The sequence below is a fragment of the Zonotrichia leucophrys genome, chromosome 1 (genome assembly GCF_028769735.1).
Source record: "Zonotrichia leucophrys gambelii isolate GWCS_2022_RI chromosome 1, RI_Zleu_2.0, whole genome shotgun sequence".
Lineage (NCBI taxonomy): Eukaryota > Metazoa > Chordata > Aves > Passeriformes > Passerellidae > Zonotrichia > Zonotrichia leucophrys.
The window spans coordinates 9,730,589-9,749,714 of NC_088169.1; the positions used below are offsets into that span (position 1 = coordinate 9,730,589).

The window sequence follows — 19,126 nt, forward strand, 5'->3', positions numbered from 1 at the left end:
AAACCTAACCTCACTTAGTTTTGCTGGTCACAGAATAATTGCTGCGTTTAGTGAAGGAAAATAATTTTCATTAAAATCCTTAGAGCTTTTGTTACTGCATTATTACAGTACTGAGAAACATGTTTAATTTATTTTGATTTGTACCAGATTTCTCTTTTATCAGCTGAGCATTAAATAACAAGTAGTACCATAGTTTTGGAGGCTGGGCCTGAAAGAATAAAATCAGCACAGCCAGTAACACAATCAAACATACCCAGCCTTTTTAGCTTCCAGAATTACTCTTAAGCCAAGACATAGCTGGTTGATCCTGGTCACTATCACTTGTGTAGCTATGCTTCAAAAATCTACCTGTTAGGAGTGTATTAGAAGAGAAGAAATTCCTTTGTGTCTTTTCTAACTGTGGGTAAACTGAGTATTTACTTCTAATATTATCACTGAGCTATACAGAATTGGGGTTCTGTGTCCTGTGAATGTCAGAAAAGAAGTGGTGAATTTATTTGTCACTGAAAAAAATATTTAGTAAAATATTTGGAAGACTTGCTAGGTAGCAAATCTTAATTTTGATAACTTAGTGAAAACAACCCAAAACTCAGAACTCCAAGTTTCCAGTTGGTGGAAAGAATTATTTTTTATAGTATAAACTGACATTTATGTTAAGAAATCTGTTACTTTGTTTGCTTGCATTTTCTCCCAAACTTCTATGTCCAAGTTAGCATTCTATGCTATGAAGGTTCTCCTTGTAAGAATATAAAAGCTTTATGATAGATACATTGGTATAAATAAAACAACAACAACCAAACCAAATGAATGCAAACACCTTTTTTGTGTATGTTTCTTGTTTGTGTTTGTGAAGGTTCTTGACTCCAACCCACTGCCTGGAATGAAAATCACACCCTCTGAAGGAGTGATTCCTGTGGGAGGCTTTGTTGATTTAAAAATCTCTTTCACTCCAAAGGCACACATGAGTTTTGATAGAAAAGTGGAGGTATTTCAAAATGGGAAGAGCTTTGGCTTTTGAGTGTTATCCTGTGTGTTCATGGGTATATGTTCATGGATCTTTTGGATTTTATTTCCAGTGTCCTAATGCTTTTTACGAATAAGGTTTTCTTGCAGCGGATCATTACTGCTGTAACTTCTTCTGGTTTTGGTTTTTTGGTTTTCTTTTTTTTCTCAGTCCTGCTCAGAAGTATCAAAGCATCCTCTCAGTTTCAGCTAATTCATATTATGCCACTGACAAGCTGTTGGAAGTAATGGGTGATTGTTCTTTATGAGATAATGTAGACATATCTGCAGTTTCTGTAATCTATATAGAGGCAGGATTGGAATACTCAAATGTTTTTAATTTCTTGACTTCTTTTTGTGGTTTTCTCAGAGATGGCTCTACTAGTGGCTTTACTTTTATTGTAGATGTGCAAAAAACATGTAACATATTTTGTTTTCTGCATGCCTTCTTCCCTAGATAAGTGGAATTGGGAAAGAAAGATGCTATCAAGGGCCGCAATTTTGCTACCATTTCTCACTGATCCTGGATTCACCATCTTCTGGGGCTGCCTATATTATGCTTGTTAAATCTAGTATTCATTTTTTTTTTTCCATTTTTACAACAGATTTAATATTCCCCAGAACAACAGTGTGTACCTTGTACCAGCACCTCTGTTAAGCAATGTGTGTTGTGATACACATTCCAATCCTCACAGCTGCTGAAGACAGATTTTTCCTGTTGAAAAAAAATACTCATTCTACTGACACAACCTCCTGTGATATTATTTTTGTCTGCAGAATTGGGGAAGACTGGTCTTTCTTAAAACTTTGGGTTGTGTTTTTTATGTTTCTTATTTTCTTTTTTTTTTTTTTTTTTTTTTGGTTCTGGATTTTTAATTAACAACTGTATCTATATAGCTATATCTTTCCTAGATGTGATATGCCACAAAGGCATGATTTGAAGCCACATGTCACTGGAATGTATATACATATATATATATATATGTTCTAGAAAATGAAGGCATTTACTCTATCATCTCTTAATATTTCTGCAGCAAAAATGCATTATATTATAAGGGCAGAGTTATTTTCAGTGCAATTTATAGTGACTCTCTCCACTCTGATCTGTGGGGTAGGGTTGGGTTGGTTTTTTTTGTTAAATTTTTTTTCATGTGATTATGAGAGGTTTGGTGAGGTTTTTATGTTAAGATGACTTTTCCACAGTCCCAGTGTTATCCCTTCACTTAGGTAGCAGTGAGGAATGCAGCAGAACTCACACTTAGGATCAGTGGATTTTCAGAGATCACTGAAATAGGCATTGATGTGGTAAGTGTGAAGAAATTGTAGCAATTGGTAAGACTGTTTAAGTATTTTGCATTATCTAGATGTCAAAGTGGCTCCTCTCTACTTCATATTTTTCATTTCTTCCTAAACTAACATCCCAAGAACATGATGAAAGAGTTGAACTTAGGAAGAGATATTAAAACCCAAATTTACATATAACAATTACACTAAATGATAGCTGACAGCTTTGGTTTTTGAATTTGGCAATCTGGAATAAGTATGTTAAAAGGGAGAGTATTTCTTAAGGTGGTTATAGCAAAAAATGCAATAAAGGGAAAAGTAAGTCACTGATCTGTTTACTGAATGAATAAAACTTCTGATGGTGTAACTGGACTTGATATTATGTTCTAAACTCTTCTAGTTTGTGTCCTGGAAAGATTTTAAAGATAAGAGTTATGTGAGACTATTGATTAACTAACACTGTTATTGTGTTATAAATTGTGAATCTTGCACAATTATATTTTTTCACATTCTATTCAGTTATAAACTTGACTTCACAGTGCTTTTACCCATTTTTCTTCTTTAAACTTACAGGGAATATTTGAATATCAAGGTGTTTATGTTGGCTCTACAAAATCAATTCCATTTTTGCTGCAGAACAAAGGACAATCTTGTACAAAAGTGCAGTTTGATTTTATTGACCATAAGGATTTTAAATTGTATGCTGAAGACAATTCAGGTATTTGCTTTTGCTATAGCAGAATTTTCATTACATATAGGAATGAATAATGCTCAGAGAAAATCTGTCAGACCATTTCTAGTAGCCAAATTTTCTGATATAAGAAAACCTAAAGCAATTATTTTAGAAGTGTTGCTTAATATAAATTAAGAGGAGACATTTTGGTTTGCCTATAAGATGAAATTTGACAAAAAAAATTTTGCAAAATGTCAGGTTGCCTGTAGATCATTTTTCTGCAATTTTTGCTCCCCAGAGTTGGTAAGGTATAATAAAAAAAATTATTTAATTAATTAATTAACTCTCACCAGTTAAAATAAAGTATTAAGAAACCCAAACAAATAAAGCCAAACAATTGTATTAATTTCCTATTCATGGAATCATACCTGCTTTTTGGACAATATTTACCCTTTGATCATTTCATCACCAGTAGAAGGGTTTTTTCTTTTTCCCAAAGGGACAGGGTGTCTGGAGGTTAATGTTAGGGCCTCTGTCCTGCATGAATGCTCAGCTCAGGAAGTTATTGGGGCAGGAGTAGAATTGAATTCTTTTTTGTTTGGTAGAACAAGTGCAGATTTTTATCCTGCACATTGTTGCTCATGGTTTTCCTACTTCAGTCATGGCATCTCCTTGGATGTTTCCATCATTATTCACAAGAGAATTTTACAGAGACAAGAGACCTTACAAGCAAAGCTGCAAACTCAGGAAGTTAAAACTCATTCTTTTGCAAGACAGTATTATAAAATTTAGTTGTGTCTTATGTTGAATGATGCATTTGTGGATGATGCAAAAAAAGATCTTCCAAAATTAGAGGTGTTTTCTTACCATGTGGTGCACTTAAAAGGGAAGAGAAGGTGAGGGCTCCTGGTCAGTCATCTTAACTTCCAAAAGAATTGTAAGGCTTTTTACAGCAGGCAAGCAGCCAGCATGGGATCAGACTCATTGCACATGATCTCTGGATCAGAGTTTGTGCTTGAAACCACTCCTGTGACATCCAGTCAGATTCAGTACTCAGATGGTGGATACTGGATGAATACTCCTGGTGTTCCATGGTGGATACTGATCTTGGAGGAATATTACCTTTGCTGGAAACCTGTGCTTCTGCCAGTGCCTTAAAATTGAACATGGAAGTCTGAAAAAGGAAGCAAGCCTTATTGGAAATGTAGATTATGCCTATAAGTAATTAGAAAAGAAAAAACCAAACCCATTTCAGCCAACTATTTCTATCCCTCTGGTATTAGTTTATTATGTAATTAAGTATTTTAGATTAACACTTGTATTCAAAGGTAAAGGCAAATGTTTTCTTTTTTTTTCCTGAAATATTGTGTTTTCCCAAATGAATAACTTCCATGAAAATTGCTGGTAATTAATACTGCCCAGAAATACTTTCAGAATCCTTATGAGAGATACTACATTCTATTGTAACTTTGTGAAAAATGCAAATATGTAGATACTTGACACTGGAAATCCCTTTGAAATCCTGCAGCTATTATAAAGTTGGTATTTCATGCAGTAACATCTGTAATTTGATTCTGAATTTTGTTTGGCAGCAATTGACCGTTCTCGTTCAAAGCCTTATCTCTATACAGTTTACTTAAAGGAAGAGTCATCTTTGCAATGCTTCCTGGCCTTCACACCAAAAAAGGTAGGTTTACAGAATGGTGGGGATTCAGTTAATTAAAATCATGCTCTGTGAAATTTCTGTGGTGGGAGAATAGAGATTTTAGATGAACATTTTAGTCTGTGCAATAGTTTTATATTAGTAATGCAATTCTTAAGAAAACAAGTTCTTAAATAACCTTTTTATAACTTTAAGTGTTTGCATACACAAAGAAAAAACACTTCCTCAGTGGATTAAAAATGGTGTAAGCTAACCCTGAAATGTCATGCCACACATTCATGAAATCATTCAACAAACTAGCAGCCACCTTCTTTAGCAGCTGTTCTTGCCTGTATTCCCAGATGACCCAAGAAACTGCAAATGTACATAAGTTTTATGTGTCATAAAGATTGGAAAAGCTGCTTTCTGGTTGAGCTATTTGAGTGTAAAAAATTGAAGATATGAGACTATAAGTTACTTTTACATCTGAAAATTAGCATTTTATTGGCAGTAACTGTCAATAGAGAGTACTCAAGTGAATTTTAAATCCAACCCCATAGAAAAATGCTTTGGAAATTGGAGGTTTGGGGTTTCCACATATTTGGAGAACGATGAACTGCAAAAACTTTTTGTATGATATCATAAACCAGCTTCAGAACAAGCAGCTGGGGATCACTTCTACAGCATATAAATCCATTGCATTATTTGCACTTTTACCTTAAAAATGAGTAACAGATATTATGCATCTTGAAAGGGTCAGGAGTATTCTTTTTCCACCACCACCCACCTCCCACTCCTGCCTTCCCAGCAGTGTAAAATGGAATTCTTTTGTTCAAAGCATCATTCAAATAATATTTGTATATTACAGGCTGTGTCTGATAATGTTTTGATTTTCTTCTGTATGCACATGGAAGCTATTGCCTTGAGTTTATGGCCCATACACTACCCTGAAATAATTTTTCCTGACAGAATATGAGTCAATAGATTTATAAAAAAATTCCTTCTGTAGTACGGCAGACCCTGAATTAAGGGAAAATAAATACTTGTCATATGTTTTTAAGTGTCAGGAAAGTATGTAATTGTTTGCAAAATGGTACCTACAGAATATCATGAGTGACCTATAATCAAACTGGAGAAACTCAGCAAAGGAAAATGCTGGTATTTTCCTTTGAGTATGAAGGGCAAGTAATGGGAATACAGGAGTAGATAATACTCTTGGGATAATCTATGTGTATGGCATTGCAGGCCATAAGCTAAACAAGAATTAAGAGCAGAGACTTACCATCCCAATAGGAATATTTTTATTAATAAAGCAAGTAAAATAGTTATTCTAATCAGGGCTGATAGCACTTCAGCTGCACACTTTTCCCTTGTGGGATGCCATGTTTAAAGAAAGAAGTGGGACAATTCCACTTGGAAAGAAAGTCCAAAAGAAATCAATGGAAAAGAGAAAAACTCTGTTTCCCATTCTGACATTTCAGCTCTATTTCCTTTCCTTGTTAAGTTGCAGGATAGAATAAAAGTAGAAGTGTTGCTACTGACACTGCTGTAAAGTAATATTTCTGAAGAATGCTGAAACAGTAAATTGCTCTCTATGTTTAATTTAGCTTGTTCCTGAGCATGATGTTCAGGATTGCTGTTCATTATTGATGAGCCATGTCCAACTGTCATTTGTCCTGGTGTACATTGGCTTAAGTGAAGATAAGGTTATGCCAGTTGGAAGTCTGCTTTAGTTGTGGTATAAATTTGGAAAAAACAATTTTTATGTTTGATGGGATCAGTTTTGTGACTGTTCTTGCTAAAAAAACCCCAACCAAACAAACAACCCCTAAAAACAGAACAAACAAAAAAAGGCTGTATATTATTGCACCTATTGATTACAGATTTTATTTTTCATTTTTCAAACTCTGGGTCTAAGTGTTTTTCAAGTCTTAAGAATAATTTTTTGGCAAACCTAAATAACTTCCATTTTTTTTGGAACAAAAGGCAAACAAAAATAACAGAAATAAGGAAATAAAAACTACAAAAAGGAAATTTTCCCTGGGCCCCTCATAGCCAACTAATAAGTGCTGCTTTAATTACATGTTTTTACTTCAGTTTCCCTTCTCCTGGTGTGCTCAGAGTCCTTGTGTCTCCCTTTGCCCTTGGTGAGCACCTCTGAGCTGCTGCAGCACCATCACAGCTGGCCCCTGAGCACTGACTGATGTAAAATGGAGTTACCCAGGGTGGCACATGACTACAGGCAGCATCTGGAAGTATATGTAGCCCCCAGGATGCTGTAGCTTTCCTTTCATTTAACTCCTGCAATGCACAATACTAATTAAAGACATAGTTCTGTTAAAAAAGCGGTTGAGGTACCAGTATCTCTTACTGTGATCAGAAACTCTCAGTGGTTACTGTTTCTTAAACCATTAGTTTCTATTTTATCCCCATTTCTTTCCTGATTTTCCACTTTTGAATAAAACCCCTAATCTCTAATCTCTGTGTGTCGAGCTCTTCTATTCAGGTTTCACAGTTGCAAGTGCTATTTCCTGCCTCTGTGCACTGCAACAGCTGTTTCTGATCTCATCTCAGTTTTTTTGATAACTGCTCTTCCCCAGCTTACCTCCCAGCTGCTGCAAACCTTCTGTATCCCATCAGGTCACATTCTTTTCTATCTGCCTTCTGGTTTTACTAGAACTTCCTGCTGTTGTGGTCATTACTGACAACACTACCCTGCAAACCAACAAACCCCCACTATACTGATGTTTTCTTTAACAAAGTGGATAATAGAGCTAAGGAATAGTTGAAATAATTCAGGAGCACTGCTAAAAACATAAAAAAACCCTTGAAATTGTTTTAATATACTTAAAAATTTATTAAAGTTACCTGAATTATTAATGTAAGGTTGCAAGTAATTTAATCTTGAATGCAGTCTTGAATTCTGCTAAAAAACCCTTCAGATCAACAAATGTAGTACATGTATAGGAACTCTGAAGAGCTGCTACAGCTCTCACTAAAATATAATATGTATTAATACATGGGACATCAAAAGGCGCTCTTAGAGATGGAGTGTCTTGGCATGCTTAAAAAATAAACCTTAAAAAATGTTGAGGCATTTCCTTCAGTGTTCCAAGTGAGAAAATGGAGTCCATGCATTATGGATAAGGCTGGGATGTTGCTCAGACACAGTGTGGCTGTGCCTTGCTGTTATTCCTGTGTCTTTGAGGGTGTTGGGGGTGACAGGGCTCTGCACCTCACTGCAGAGAGTTTAACCTTAGTATTTGGTGTTTGGTGGCTGTGGAAGTCAGAGCTGTCAATGAAAGCAGTATTGACATCATCTATATCTTTATAATCTATATCTGTATCTATATTATCTATGTCTGTCTGTCTGTCTGTGTTTGTCCCCTGCTCACAGAGGTCCTCCAGGGTCTGCTGGGGAAAGCATGCAAACCAAAGTGCAGGAGTGTAGTGATTCAAAATGAGGGTTTTTTAAATATTTTTTAAAACCTGCTGGAAAATAACCAATTCCAGCATCTTGGAAAAAGGACAAAATACACAGCTGGGTAATAATGAAGCCTTGGAGTGCCTTTGATTGAGATAAATAGAACAAGTCACACCTGTCAGAGCTTATTGCATAAGCTTGTTGTAGGGAGGTGACAGGTGTTTTGGTGGGGTTTTTGTCCAGTTAAATGACTTTTTTTTCCTTTTTCTAATGAAGGAACAGATTTGTCATGTAAGAAGTGAATTCTATGGAAAATCTGCAGCTGTGGAATTACAGGGTATTGTTGCTGCATCACCTCTGACCATAAACAAAGGAAAGATTTAATTTTATTGCAGTGCTTTGAATGATGGCTTTGAACAGCAGTTCCATTATTCATTGTGGAAGCTGCTTTTCTGTGATATAAAACAGGGGGAATTAAAGATTTCAGTATATCTTAAGGAAAAGCTCATTTAAATTTGAGGAAAGGCTGGGAGTGTCTATTGGATTCAATTGCAGGATATAAACCCTTGGCTTTGCAGTTAGGTTTAAATTTGAATCAAACTGATTTTTTTTTTAATGTACATTGCATTTTGTCTCCTTGTATCCCTGCTGAATTTGTGTATTAGAGCTACAAATAAAGAAAATTTAAGGTCAGCCTTTTCACAAATGCTTCAAGATACTTGAACAATCTGCATGGTATTATATGATAAATACAAGAGTATTATTATCTTTTACAGGTGTTTTAATGTAATCCTAAGTACTAAATTAGCTTACTGATTTATGTGAAATTCTCTTGGAAGTTGTACTGTGAAAGGAAACTCTGTAATTTTAGAGAGATGTCACATATTCTTTGTGCTAAACAAGCTATATGATTTCTAAATTAGCAAAATTTTTATTCAACCTTGAGAATACATGCTCTATTAGAATAGTAATTAGAGAAATAGATTTTATTCTTTCTAAGATGTACTATTACCTTGGAATACTTAGAAAAGATAGAGATTAAGTAACTGCTTTGAAAGTGTTTTTTGAAAATAAGAATGCTTTTTTTCTACTCTCAGATTGCCACCTGACAGCTGTGCTTCAGTTTATTTTTGATCCATGAATTTTATGTAAAATACTGTTTTATTTGTAATATTTGATGGGGTGGCTTTTCCCCCTTTTATTTCTTGTCCTATACCAGATATTTAGGGCCAAGGCAGGAAGCCATTCAGCCATGCTGGATCCCCAGTTTTGAGCTCAGAGATACTAAACTGTTCATATCAAAACTATTTCATAAATTCAAATGAGTTTTGGTAGCAGAGATTTCATAATCTCACAGATTCCTGATGACCAACAGCTTCTATTTGTTTATGAATTCTAGTGAAAAAAATAATTGGAAAGTTTTTTCAGATGCCATCTGAATAAAAGTTTCCAAGAATGTTGTTTTTATTTGAAGAGCTAACTTCTGGTGGCAGCCTGACCAGCCTCCTTCTTCTGGCATGCTTTGGAGGTGTTCCATGTGAACACACAACAAAAAGCCTCTTTTGTCTCACCTTTTTAAAGCTTTTGAAGTATTTTGATTCTAAAACTCTGACTTTGTTGATGATTCCTCCTTTCCAACCTACATGCATAATCAGTGTACATCAGGACAGGAAAAATTATTTTTATAATGATATTAACAAACAGGAATGTTTGTGAACGAACTCTCTCTAGGCTGCTTCCTTCCTGCCCTTCCCATGTTCTCTGGTGTGTGAAGTTAAATGCAGCTTCAGGAAAATATCTCAATAGATAAGTAGCTAAAAAGTATTCATAAATTATCTAAAAAGTAATGATAAGTCCAGTAATAGCCTAAACATTTATTTTTTTAAGTATTCTAATTACTTTGTAAAGTATGTAATCTTGCAAAAGAGGGAATTTTCTATTCTGGAGTTTGAAAAATGAAAAATTAATCATCAAGAGTTTTTTTAATATTTATAGAAAGAAACCTAATGATTCTACTTGCAAAGGGAAGTCCTAATAACTGAAATGAATTTTTAATTCTGTTTCAGCAATATGTGTATGTATTATAATCTGATTTCTACTTACACAGAATTTTTAAAGGCTTTTTCATTTGTAATGTAGTTTGCATAATGGGCAGTTAATTTATGAATAAAATAAAAGATCTATGATTTTTTCTCAATTATATAAATACATTTCTATGAGTTATCTTGGCCTTGAATTTGTACCATTGTACTTCATAGCAAAAGTAGTTTTCAGTGAACATCATGATCTTTGTGTAGTGAATTGAGTCTTTCACATATTTGCTTATGTTTGCCAGTTCTTAGAAAATAACCCTTTTGTTGAATAGTAAGAAGAAACCATTTTTTTCTTGTTAGTTGGGATGAAAACAGGTTTTGATTTGCTACTTTAGGAGAAAGAAAAAGGGATTCCATGTTTTGCAGTCTGGCCTAAAGATACCAGCACTGATGAAGAGCAATTGCTGTGCTAGACTGCACTCCTTTGCACAGCCTGTGCTGTGAAATCTGTAATAGGCTAAACATTTTAATCTCACCAAATTTAAACAAAATTAGCTTTGTTACAAGAACGTATTTTGAAGATGTAACTTGATGAAGTGTTTTATGTGGGTGACTTGAGATATTAAAAGTAGAAGAGTATATAATTCAAAGCAGGAGATTTTTACTCAATCTTTTTGACATATCTTGAGTTTTAGTTACTAAAAATATTAAATGTCAATTTTGAAAAGGCAGTATATTATAAAATCTAATCATGATTAGATTTGAAGTATCAATATAAACCAAGGGACTGTGGTAATCTTGCTGCAAAACTTGTCCTCATTCAACGCTTTCCTTGTGAGCTGAGCACAGAAAGACAAAACATTGCACAAGGCTCAGCACACACCTCACTGTCCAGAAGTGTGTAATTATGTGTCACAGACCCTGCTGGAACTCCACACACTCCCAGTGCTGTGTGCTTGCTTCTCAGTAAGAGTTACAGATGGATTTGTGCCTCATGCCTTGACTTAGGACACTTTTGGTTTTCTTTCCTATCATTTATATATTTTTCTTGCTATCAGAGATGTGAAAGTGAAGAATGATGCACTATTTTCTGCAGGTTTTGAAAGCTTTTAAATGATTCATAGCATCTTTATATAGCTGGTTTTACTGCTTTTTCTAAGCAGCATGAAGATTTTATAGGTTTAATTCCTTTCTAAGATTTCTGTGGCCTTCAAGGTGAAAACAGGATTTGAAGGACTATAACTGTGGTTTTAGTGCAGAAGTTTTGGGGTTTTTTCCATTACCTTTATTAAGGTTATCCATACCTTTTTTCTGGAGAACATACTATCTTAGTGTGTTGGTCCTTGAAAAGACAGAGCAAGAGGCAAGAAATCTCTTTAAATGTGCTTTCTGAAATAAATTTGGCCTTTCTGATGCCCAGTCTGTAAAAAAAGAAGATTCTGTACAAAACACACCATTTCTTATGTTTGAAATTCCACTTGGGGATGTGATAGCACAGATAAAATGAGCATCAAAAGCACTGGAATTTAGACTTCTAGAATTCAGTGGCATTTCATGACAAAAGTTTTAAGACTTTTTTTCCCCAAGGTTTCTCAGTTTTAACTGATACTTCACCTTTGATCTCAGAGCCCATTTTGTTTATGCTGGGTGTACTGTAATGGTTGACCTTTGCTCTACAGCCTTTGAGAAGGGCTTCCATAACTGATGTAGCTTTGTTTTCCCTCCTCTTTGCTCACATGAGCTTCTGCATTTGGGCCATGGCTCCAATCTTTTTCTATTCATGAGGGTGGCAGGAGTGGAACATGACACTGTGACTTATCAGAAGCCTTGTCTGTAGCTCTGCTGATAAACCTGATACTTTTGATCATAGAGCTTTTCCTTAATGGGGAAAAAAATACCTGGGCACTGCTTACTTAGAGAACTGATTCTGAGTTTGAATAAATGAAAATACTGTTAATCCAGAATTGCAATAATTCTGCCAAAACACCAAACCACTCAGATAGTTCAGGAGGTACCTATGATTTTTTTGGGAAAATGACCACGATATTTTCTTTCCCTTTAGGTGGCAGCATATGACTTCATTCTCCCAATTGCCGTTCCTCGGGCCACGTACCCAGCTCCAGCTCCTGCGGTGCCTCTGAAACGCGGGGCCCCCGCGCCCCTGCCTCCCCCGGAGAGCCCAGCCCTGCCCGTCTGCAGAGTCAGGGCCAATGGTGGGTGAGCCCGGCCTCCTTTACACACCTGCTGGATACAGAGACCTGGAGTGATGGTTTTGCTTTGCAGAGAATGGATGCTTAATTGGAATTTGTGTAATTTGTACATTTCTTGGAAACTTGCAAAATTTTCAAGTTTTGATTCGTGTTTTTAGAATATGCTCGAAGCTGAACTTTCTATACCTAATCATGATGGGGAGAAAATATTTTTTTGTATTTGTCTAATATAAAAATAGTTTACCAAAGCTCTTTTTTGTGTCTGTCAATTTATTAGTATTTCTAGACTACGTCATGCAAATCCCAGTAATTAAAACAGTTCCTCTGGGAAGTGTAGAAAGGTAGAATAGTCATACTCTTTTGTAGAATTCTCCTGTCAAAACTAGGATCTCTAACTGTATCTAAAACTCTTTCAAAATGCCTCTGAATGTCCCTCATCCCATCTGGCTTGTCAGAGGTTGTTAATAGCCAAAGATGCAGGCCATTTGCCTGCAGCAAAGAAATTGATATCTTATATAATTCTCGTCTGATTTTCTTAGAAATAATTTCTGGTTCTCTTAATCTTCTGTCTTATTCTTACTGTCATGTAGATCTATAAATTGTGAATATTTGAATACACTGGCTTTCCTAATCTCAGTTTTTAATTTATAACCACTTTTTATTTGAGATAGGAGTGAAGTACAGAGTGTCTTCCTAGAATGATGTTTGTGTAATGTTTAAATCTCTTGGGAGCACTTAAGAAGGCTTGGCCAATTAAATATGTAAAGTGGGGTAAAAGCAATTCAAATTTATTAGGATTTGTCTATATTTGATTTTTTTTCCCCTTCATTTTTCTCTTAAGTCTTTTGAAATCTTTTGAAATTTCAAAGAAATCTGAGAGACCTTCTCAGGTATTGTCTTGAAAGGAAATTCACATTAAATGCTTCTAAAATACATGTAATTGGAAAACATATAGAATGAAGGTGAGTGTACATATGTCTTTGAGATTATTAGGAAAAACATCACTAAATGAAAATATGAATTCAAGTCACAAATGTATAGTGCATGTTTATGTGCCTATGATTTAGAGAAATACAGATAATATTGTTGTTTACATAATGTGATACATGTGATTAGGAAATTCTTTGGGTTTTTTAGAGGGACAAGAGAATTGCTCACTGCTGAGAATGGAGCAGACATGCAGATTTTAATAAAAGGATTCTCTGTGCTGGCTAGGTTCATTTGGTTCATTTCCAGGGCTGTTTCCAAGAAGTAAGATGAGGCTGTGGGAACACATATCTCTGTTTTTCTAAACTCCCATTTTAAAAATTCATACATTGTGATGATTTTTTGTTGAAGCTCTATGAAATTAGGAGAAATGCTGTTTTATATAAAATCTTCCAAGTCTTGGTTACTATCAGAAATGTAAGTGCATACATCTGCAGAAGGAAGATCATATGGCTCTTGTGATATGGAAAGGTGCTATAACTCTGGTAGATATAAAATTTAAATAATTTTAATGTCACTAAATAGTCATAATAAGTTAAATCATAGTAATAATGTATATAGTATAGGAGGATCAAAAAGGGGAGAAACGTTTTCCCTAAACATGTACAGAAACAATAATTTTATAGAGGTACTTTGAGAAAATATTTGTCAAATGATGCTGTGTAAACATTTAAAATTGTTTTTCTCTAATAGGACTTCAACCACTGATGGAGTTCTCCTCAATGGAATTTAAATTTGAAGAACATTTGAGTGACATGCGTTCCAGTACTGCTGATAGGAGTGTGAGTTCTCAGGTAATGACATTGGCATTGTCATTTTGTTCAGTTTTTGATTTCGTGTTTGTCTTTTAATCACTGTAATTTTTTTCCAAAATTTAAAATTGGGCTTGTGCTAACTCTGACAATATGAAAATGTGGGCACTATGAGAAATTGAACATAAATTGTGTAAGAAATAGAATAGTATAATTAATAAAGAATATGAATAGTATAATTCTGAATATTTTCTGCATCTGCCTATACCAGTAAATGAGACAGTGATGGGGCCAGGATGCAACTGATTTGTGCCTTGTGCCAAACAGTGAAACTGCTGTCCCAGTGCTTTTATGGTAGGGACTGTGCCAACTGACACTCTCCCAAAAAATTCCTTGTCATGACTTAGGGCTTAATAGGGGCAAAAGGACACTAAATTTAATATTTGCAACACAGATAATATGTATGAATGCAAAACATATCATAACATAATTTATTGTCTTTAATACCTGAGGACTTCAGTTAGAAATTAGGAAAAAAATATTTTTGGCAATGATGAAAACACTTGAAATGCTTTTTCAAATGCATTCAGAAATCAATGATAGTACAAAGTCAAGGCATTTTTCTAGCTAGGCGTGTTTCAAAAGCTGAGAGAGTAACTCTGAAATGAAGAAATTTAATTATATTTTTTTTGTTTCCTCTGTCATCTTACTGAATTGAAAGAATGGGTTTTGAAAATCTATTCTGAAATTCTTCCATTTTCAACATCTCCACCTGTAAGTCTATATGTGAGCCATGGGTTTAGTGCTTACTGTGCTTCATTTTTATCAGGAATAAGTCCTCATTCTGTTTGTTTGAGCACTCCCGCTGTGATGCTTGATCTATTTACCTCACTTAAATGAGGTTTTTCCTTTCTGGAAAGACAGTATTCTCTTGGTGAATGTGGTGAATGTGGGAAGATGTAGTCTGTGCAGACAGACATGCTCACCTTTGCACCCCACAGATGTAATAAACTGAGTTGTTCTTGCTTTCCCTCTGGTGTGTCTGCACAAAGAATGCTTAGGAGAAAGCAATGTGAAAAGTGTCGCAGTGTTTGCTGCTTTCCCTCTCTCAATATCTGTCCTTTTCTGAAAATATTTACAGAACCTTATCCTGAAGTGTCTCGCAAGAGAGGATGTAATGTGGAAATTGAATTTTGATGATGTAGACAAAAATATAGAAGATGGTGTTTTCAGATTTAGTCAGAAGCATGGACGTGTTTGTAAAAAACAAGAAGTCAGCATTGCTGTGTCCTTCTGGCCTCGTAAGTAATGCCATTAATTCTTCTACAGATTGGCCGTTTGCACAGGGATGTTTAAGTGGGATTTTGTGATGAATCAATAGTAGTACTTATTTTGATCAACTGAAGATTTTTTTTTTTGGTTCTGAGAAAATAGGACAGCTGCAGACCTAACAAAAAGCATAGAATCACTGTCTTTGAAATTGCATTATTTGAAAAGTCTGCTTTGCACATAGAAAGCATCAGGTTTTTCGCACATAAAGCATCAAGAACTGGTATAGGTGTATCATCTTCAGTGCTGCTACTTCAGGTGCATTTAGGTTGGCTGACTTGGGTAGTAAAGCTTTTCATAGTACTTGGTATGCTTTTAAACTTTACTCTAAATAGCCATAATTTAGATAAGAATAGAAATTTCCTGCTTCATTATGATTTAAAATAATTCGTCTGTGGTATTTTTTGGAGTAGGCTGGTCAGGCAACCAGTCCCTAAATAAAATTTGTAAAATAGATTTCTAACAAAACTTGGAAGAATAAGGGAAGATGATAATCAACCACATAACTCCAGAAAAGGAATAGAAGAATTGGAAAATTAAGATTCTACTTTTTCCCTACCAAGGGTTTAAAGTAGACAGTGATATCCAAGATCTATAGGGTGTAACACTGTACTTGAGCTGTTAAATCTCACCAGCAAATGCAGCTGATACCCACAGAACCCCACCCTCCTGGCAGTTTCAGTGCAGTGCTTTTGGGGCTACAGCATTGTCAAGGGGAAGGAAAGTTGTTGTGTTAGTTAGATCTGGTGCTGAGTCAGCAAGTGAGCATCCCTGTCCTAAAGAAAGAGGTTGCTGTTATTCTTCATCATAGCGCTGAAATCTCCAACCTCAGTTAAGAACTGGAAACAATTTAATAAAAATAAAGAAAAATAGCTCTTGCCATGACTCTATGATAAATTGAGAAAAGTGCATTAAGTATGGTTCTGTAAATGTTGTGAGTATGCAAGAGCAGTGTTTAATTGCACATGTTGCTTGGAGTTGCTTGTTGTAGAATGTGAAGCAGAGAACAGCATAAAAAAAAGCCAATATTTTGAATTACTGGATAAATTGTGTAAATGCAGATGTGTATATATATATATATATATATATATATGACTGATAAATTACTGTAATTTGAAGATATCTGTATTTTTGCTGTGTTCCCATATCTTTTGTTTACAGAAAGTCATAAATAACTGTAAAGATCAATTACCCTTAATTCAATGTTCTACGTATTTTCCTATGATTTATATCCTATTTATGCTGTACCTTCAGTGCATATCATTATTCTTTTGTAAGAGAGCATTAGATACATGCAAACCCACACAGGACACCTGGTTAATGAACATGGGCTGCTAATCACTTCCAAAGGCTTGTGCTGTAAAATTGTAGTATGTGGGGGGGTGAACAAACTGTAAAATGAACTTTGAGTGTGCATTAGGGTAATTTATTTAAATATGCTGCAGCAGTTATGATAGAGTACAAAATGCTATAATAAAATGCAATGTTTCATTAAATGAAAGAGTTTAAGTTGGTGGTATAATCATGCTACCTATTAAAAACTATTCTAAAACCAGAGATTTTCAAGAATTGAAGATGTATTAATATGATCCTCTTCTGCTGTTTCATAGTATAATGCATAAACAGTCTAAAAACATTTTTCACTATGTCTAATTTTCATATGAAAAAACTTATCTGCAGCAAAGGAAGTTACATGGAATTTGTGCTCTTGGGTTCCCTTACGATGTGATAATTGTGTAATAGGAACAAATGACAACTTTGATACTTTGATTGTGTGGTATTTTGTTTTTTAAATTTTTTTCTGCAACATCAAGATATTAAATTCTGTGAAGAAGCTGTTATTTTACTTCTGAGCTTTTTTTTTTTTATTTTTTTTGTAGGATACCTGTAAGTTGTAGCTGTCTTTGGCTTTTCTGCTTTGAAGTCTGTATTTCACTGTATGCAAATTGTTCAGTGGTACCTATTAATGTTGAAGGGATATAATGCAATAGCACCTGAATTATCATAAGGTCCAACTAAACTGAAAATGTGCTTTTGGGAGACAAATGTAGGAACTGCATAACCGTATAATACAAACTTAAGAGGGGGAGAAGAGCAGAGCATGTTTTTCCTTTCTTCTCATAAACTCTGAAAATATAGAGTTAATATTCCTGGAGAAAATATTTCCCATATAATTCTACAGATTTTTTTAGCCCTTGGCAGATTTAGATTGACAAATTTTTAAGTACCATCAAAAATCCCTAAGGAAAATGTTCACATCTGCTGGACTAGAAATTAATGGTGGTATCTCAGAATGGTAGCAGCAGCCCAGGCTTTGACAGCAGTCATGAAAGGTGTGAGGAGTAGAACAAATTCTTGACTTCAGCTGTCAGTTCAGGACATAATTTTCATTAATTTATATGTAATTTATTTAACATGAAATATCCTGAAATCACTGGTCCTAGATATTCCAAACTAACGAACAAATCTTAATAAATATCAGAATTCATGGTTTTTTTTGTCTTTGTATCTGTTTAGAATGATCATGGTATTGCATTATCCTGATGTTTCTGACATAAGCAATAATCTATTGGTTTGGATACTATACTGAATTTTGGTGTTAGTAAATGTGTGGATCCACACACAGAATGATCAGTGATGCAGGATGGGCACTGTCTGTTCTGCTCTCTGGGTGAGCCAGGGTTTCTCTGGCATGGAAAGTATAGATGGAAAGTTTTTATGAGAAAAACTTAACACTACTACTGCCTAACTTTGAAACTGTGGTTAATACAAATATTTTAAAATGTGAGTTAGTGAAAAATGCACATTCTTTGGTTCCTGTACTTTTCTTCTTTCCCTGTGTTCCATCCCTATGGTATTTATTGGTTATGTCCTTTCATTTCACCTTGTCACACACGTGGATGAAGAGAGGACACCAGAAATATGGTTTAGGTACAGCTCAGCTGTGGTACATGGGAGGAGCTTGTACAGAACATCCTTTCTTACAAGCTTGTAAGAAATACCCTGTTTGGCTCTTCATCCATCTCCAGGATTTTTTTTCTGATGCTTTCTCAGCAGATTCCCCTTAGAGCTGGTTTTCAGTTTGCATTTTCATGTTTGTTGGTTTGAATGAAGGGATCCACAGGTCATGTTCTGGTGACATAACAGCATCCATGATGCTCTTCTCTTGTCATCTCCATTAGGAAATTAGCTCTTACAGGAAGGGAAAAAGACAAAGGACTTTGAAGACACTAGATTTTCTTCTTTTTGTATGTAAACATTGACAGCTCTTTCTCAGGCTGTGAAAGTAATGATCTGAGATAATCTCAGAAGACTCCATTGTGTATTTTGTTCTGTGACATGTAGATGATCATGCAGACACATAAAATACAAAATTTCTTTTTGCTATCTTTATTATTAGGTGAAAGTGTTTCCAGACTGATCTAATTGAGGGTAATCAAAGGAAAAGGTGTTTTTCTCAAAAATTTAATGAAAATTTTTGGGTTGTTTTCCAACACATTATTGCAGATTTATTTCTAAATCCAGGAGTTTTTATTAGTTTGCCCTCAAAATTGCTGATTTTGCTAGCTCTTCAGCAGGAGAGAATGACAGAGAGTTGGGTAGATGATGGCACTGCATGGTTTGGAATGTCACTTTCATAGTTTAACAGCTGTGGAAGGAAGTACTTTGTTCCCTGTATCAGTGAAAAAAAAAAAAAAGTGTTTTTCCATCCTAGAGAGAACTGCCTTGCAGCAGGGAGCGAGGTGCCTGAGAAGGGGCAGAACACAAGGAAATCTATCCCTGCTGTTGT

General features: G+C 35.0%; 1 protein-coding gene across 1 annotated transcript in view; it reads left to right on the forward strand.

The window, feature by feature from the left end:
- Positions 1 to 19,126, forward strand: part of CFAP47 (cilia and flagella associated protein 47) — a 259,907-nt gene that overhangs the window by 20,767 nt on the left and 220,014 nt on the right. Inside the window, exons 18-24 of the mRNA XM_064710667.1 lie at positions 854 to 985; positions 2,230 to 2,307; positions 2,860 to 3,004; positions 4,552 to 4,646; positions 12,121 to 12,271; positions 13,949 to 14,049; positions 15,149 to 15,308. Coding sequence (XP_064566737.1) covers positions 854 to 985; positions 2,230 to 2,307; positions 2,860 to 3,004; positions 4,552 to 4,646; positions 12,121 to 12,271; positions 13,949 to 14,049; positions 15,149 to 15,308 — 862 coding nt within the window. The remainder of the gene's footprint in view (positions 1 to 853; positions 986 to 2,229; positions 2,308 to 2,859; positions 3,005 to 4,551; positions 4,647 to 12,120; positions 12,272 to 13,948; positions 14,050 to 15,148; positions 15,309 to 19,126) is intronic.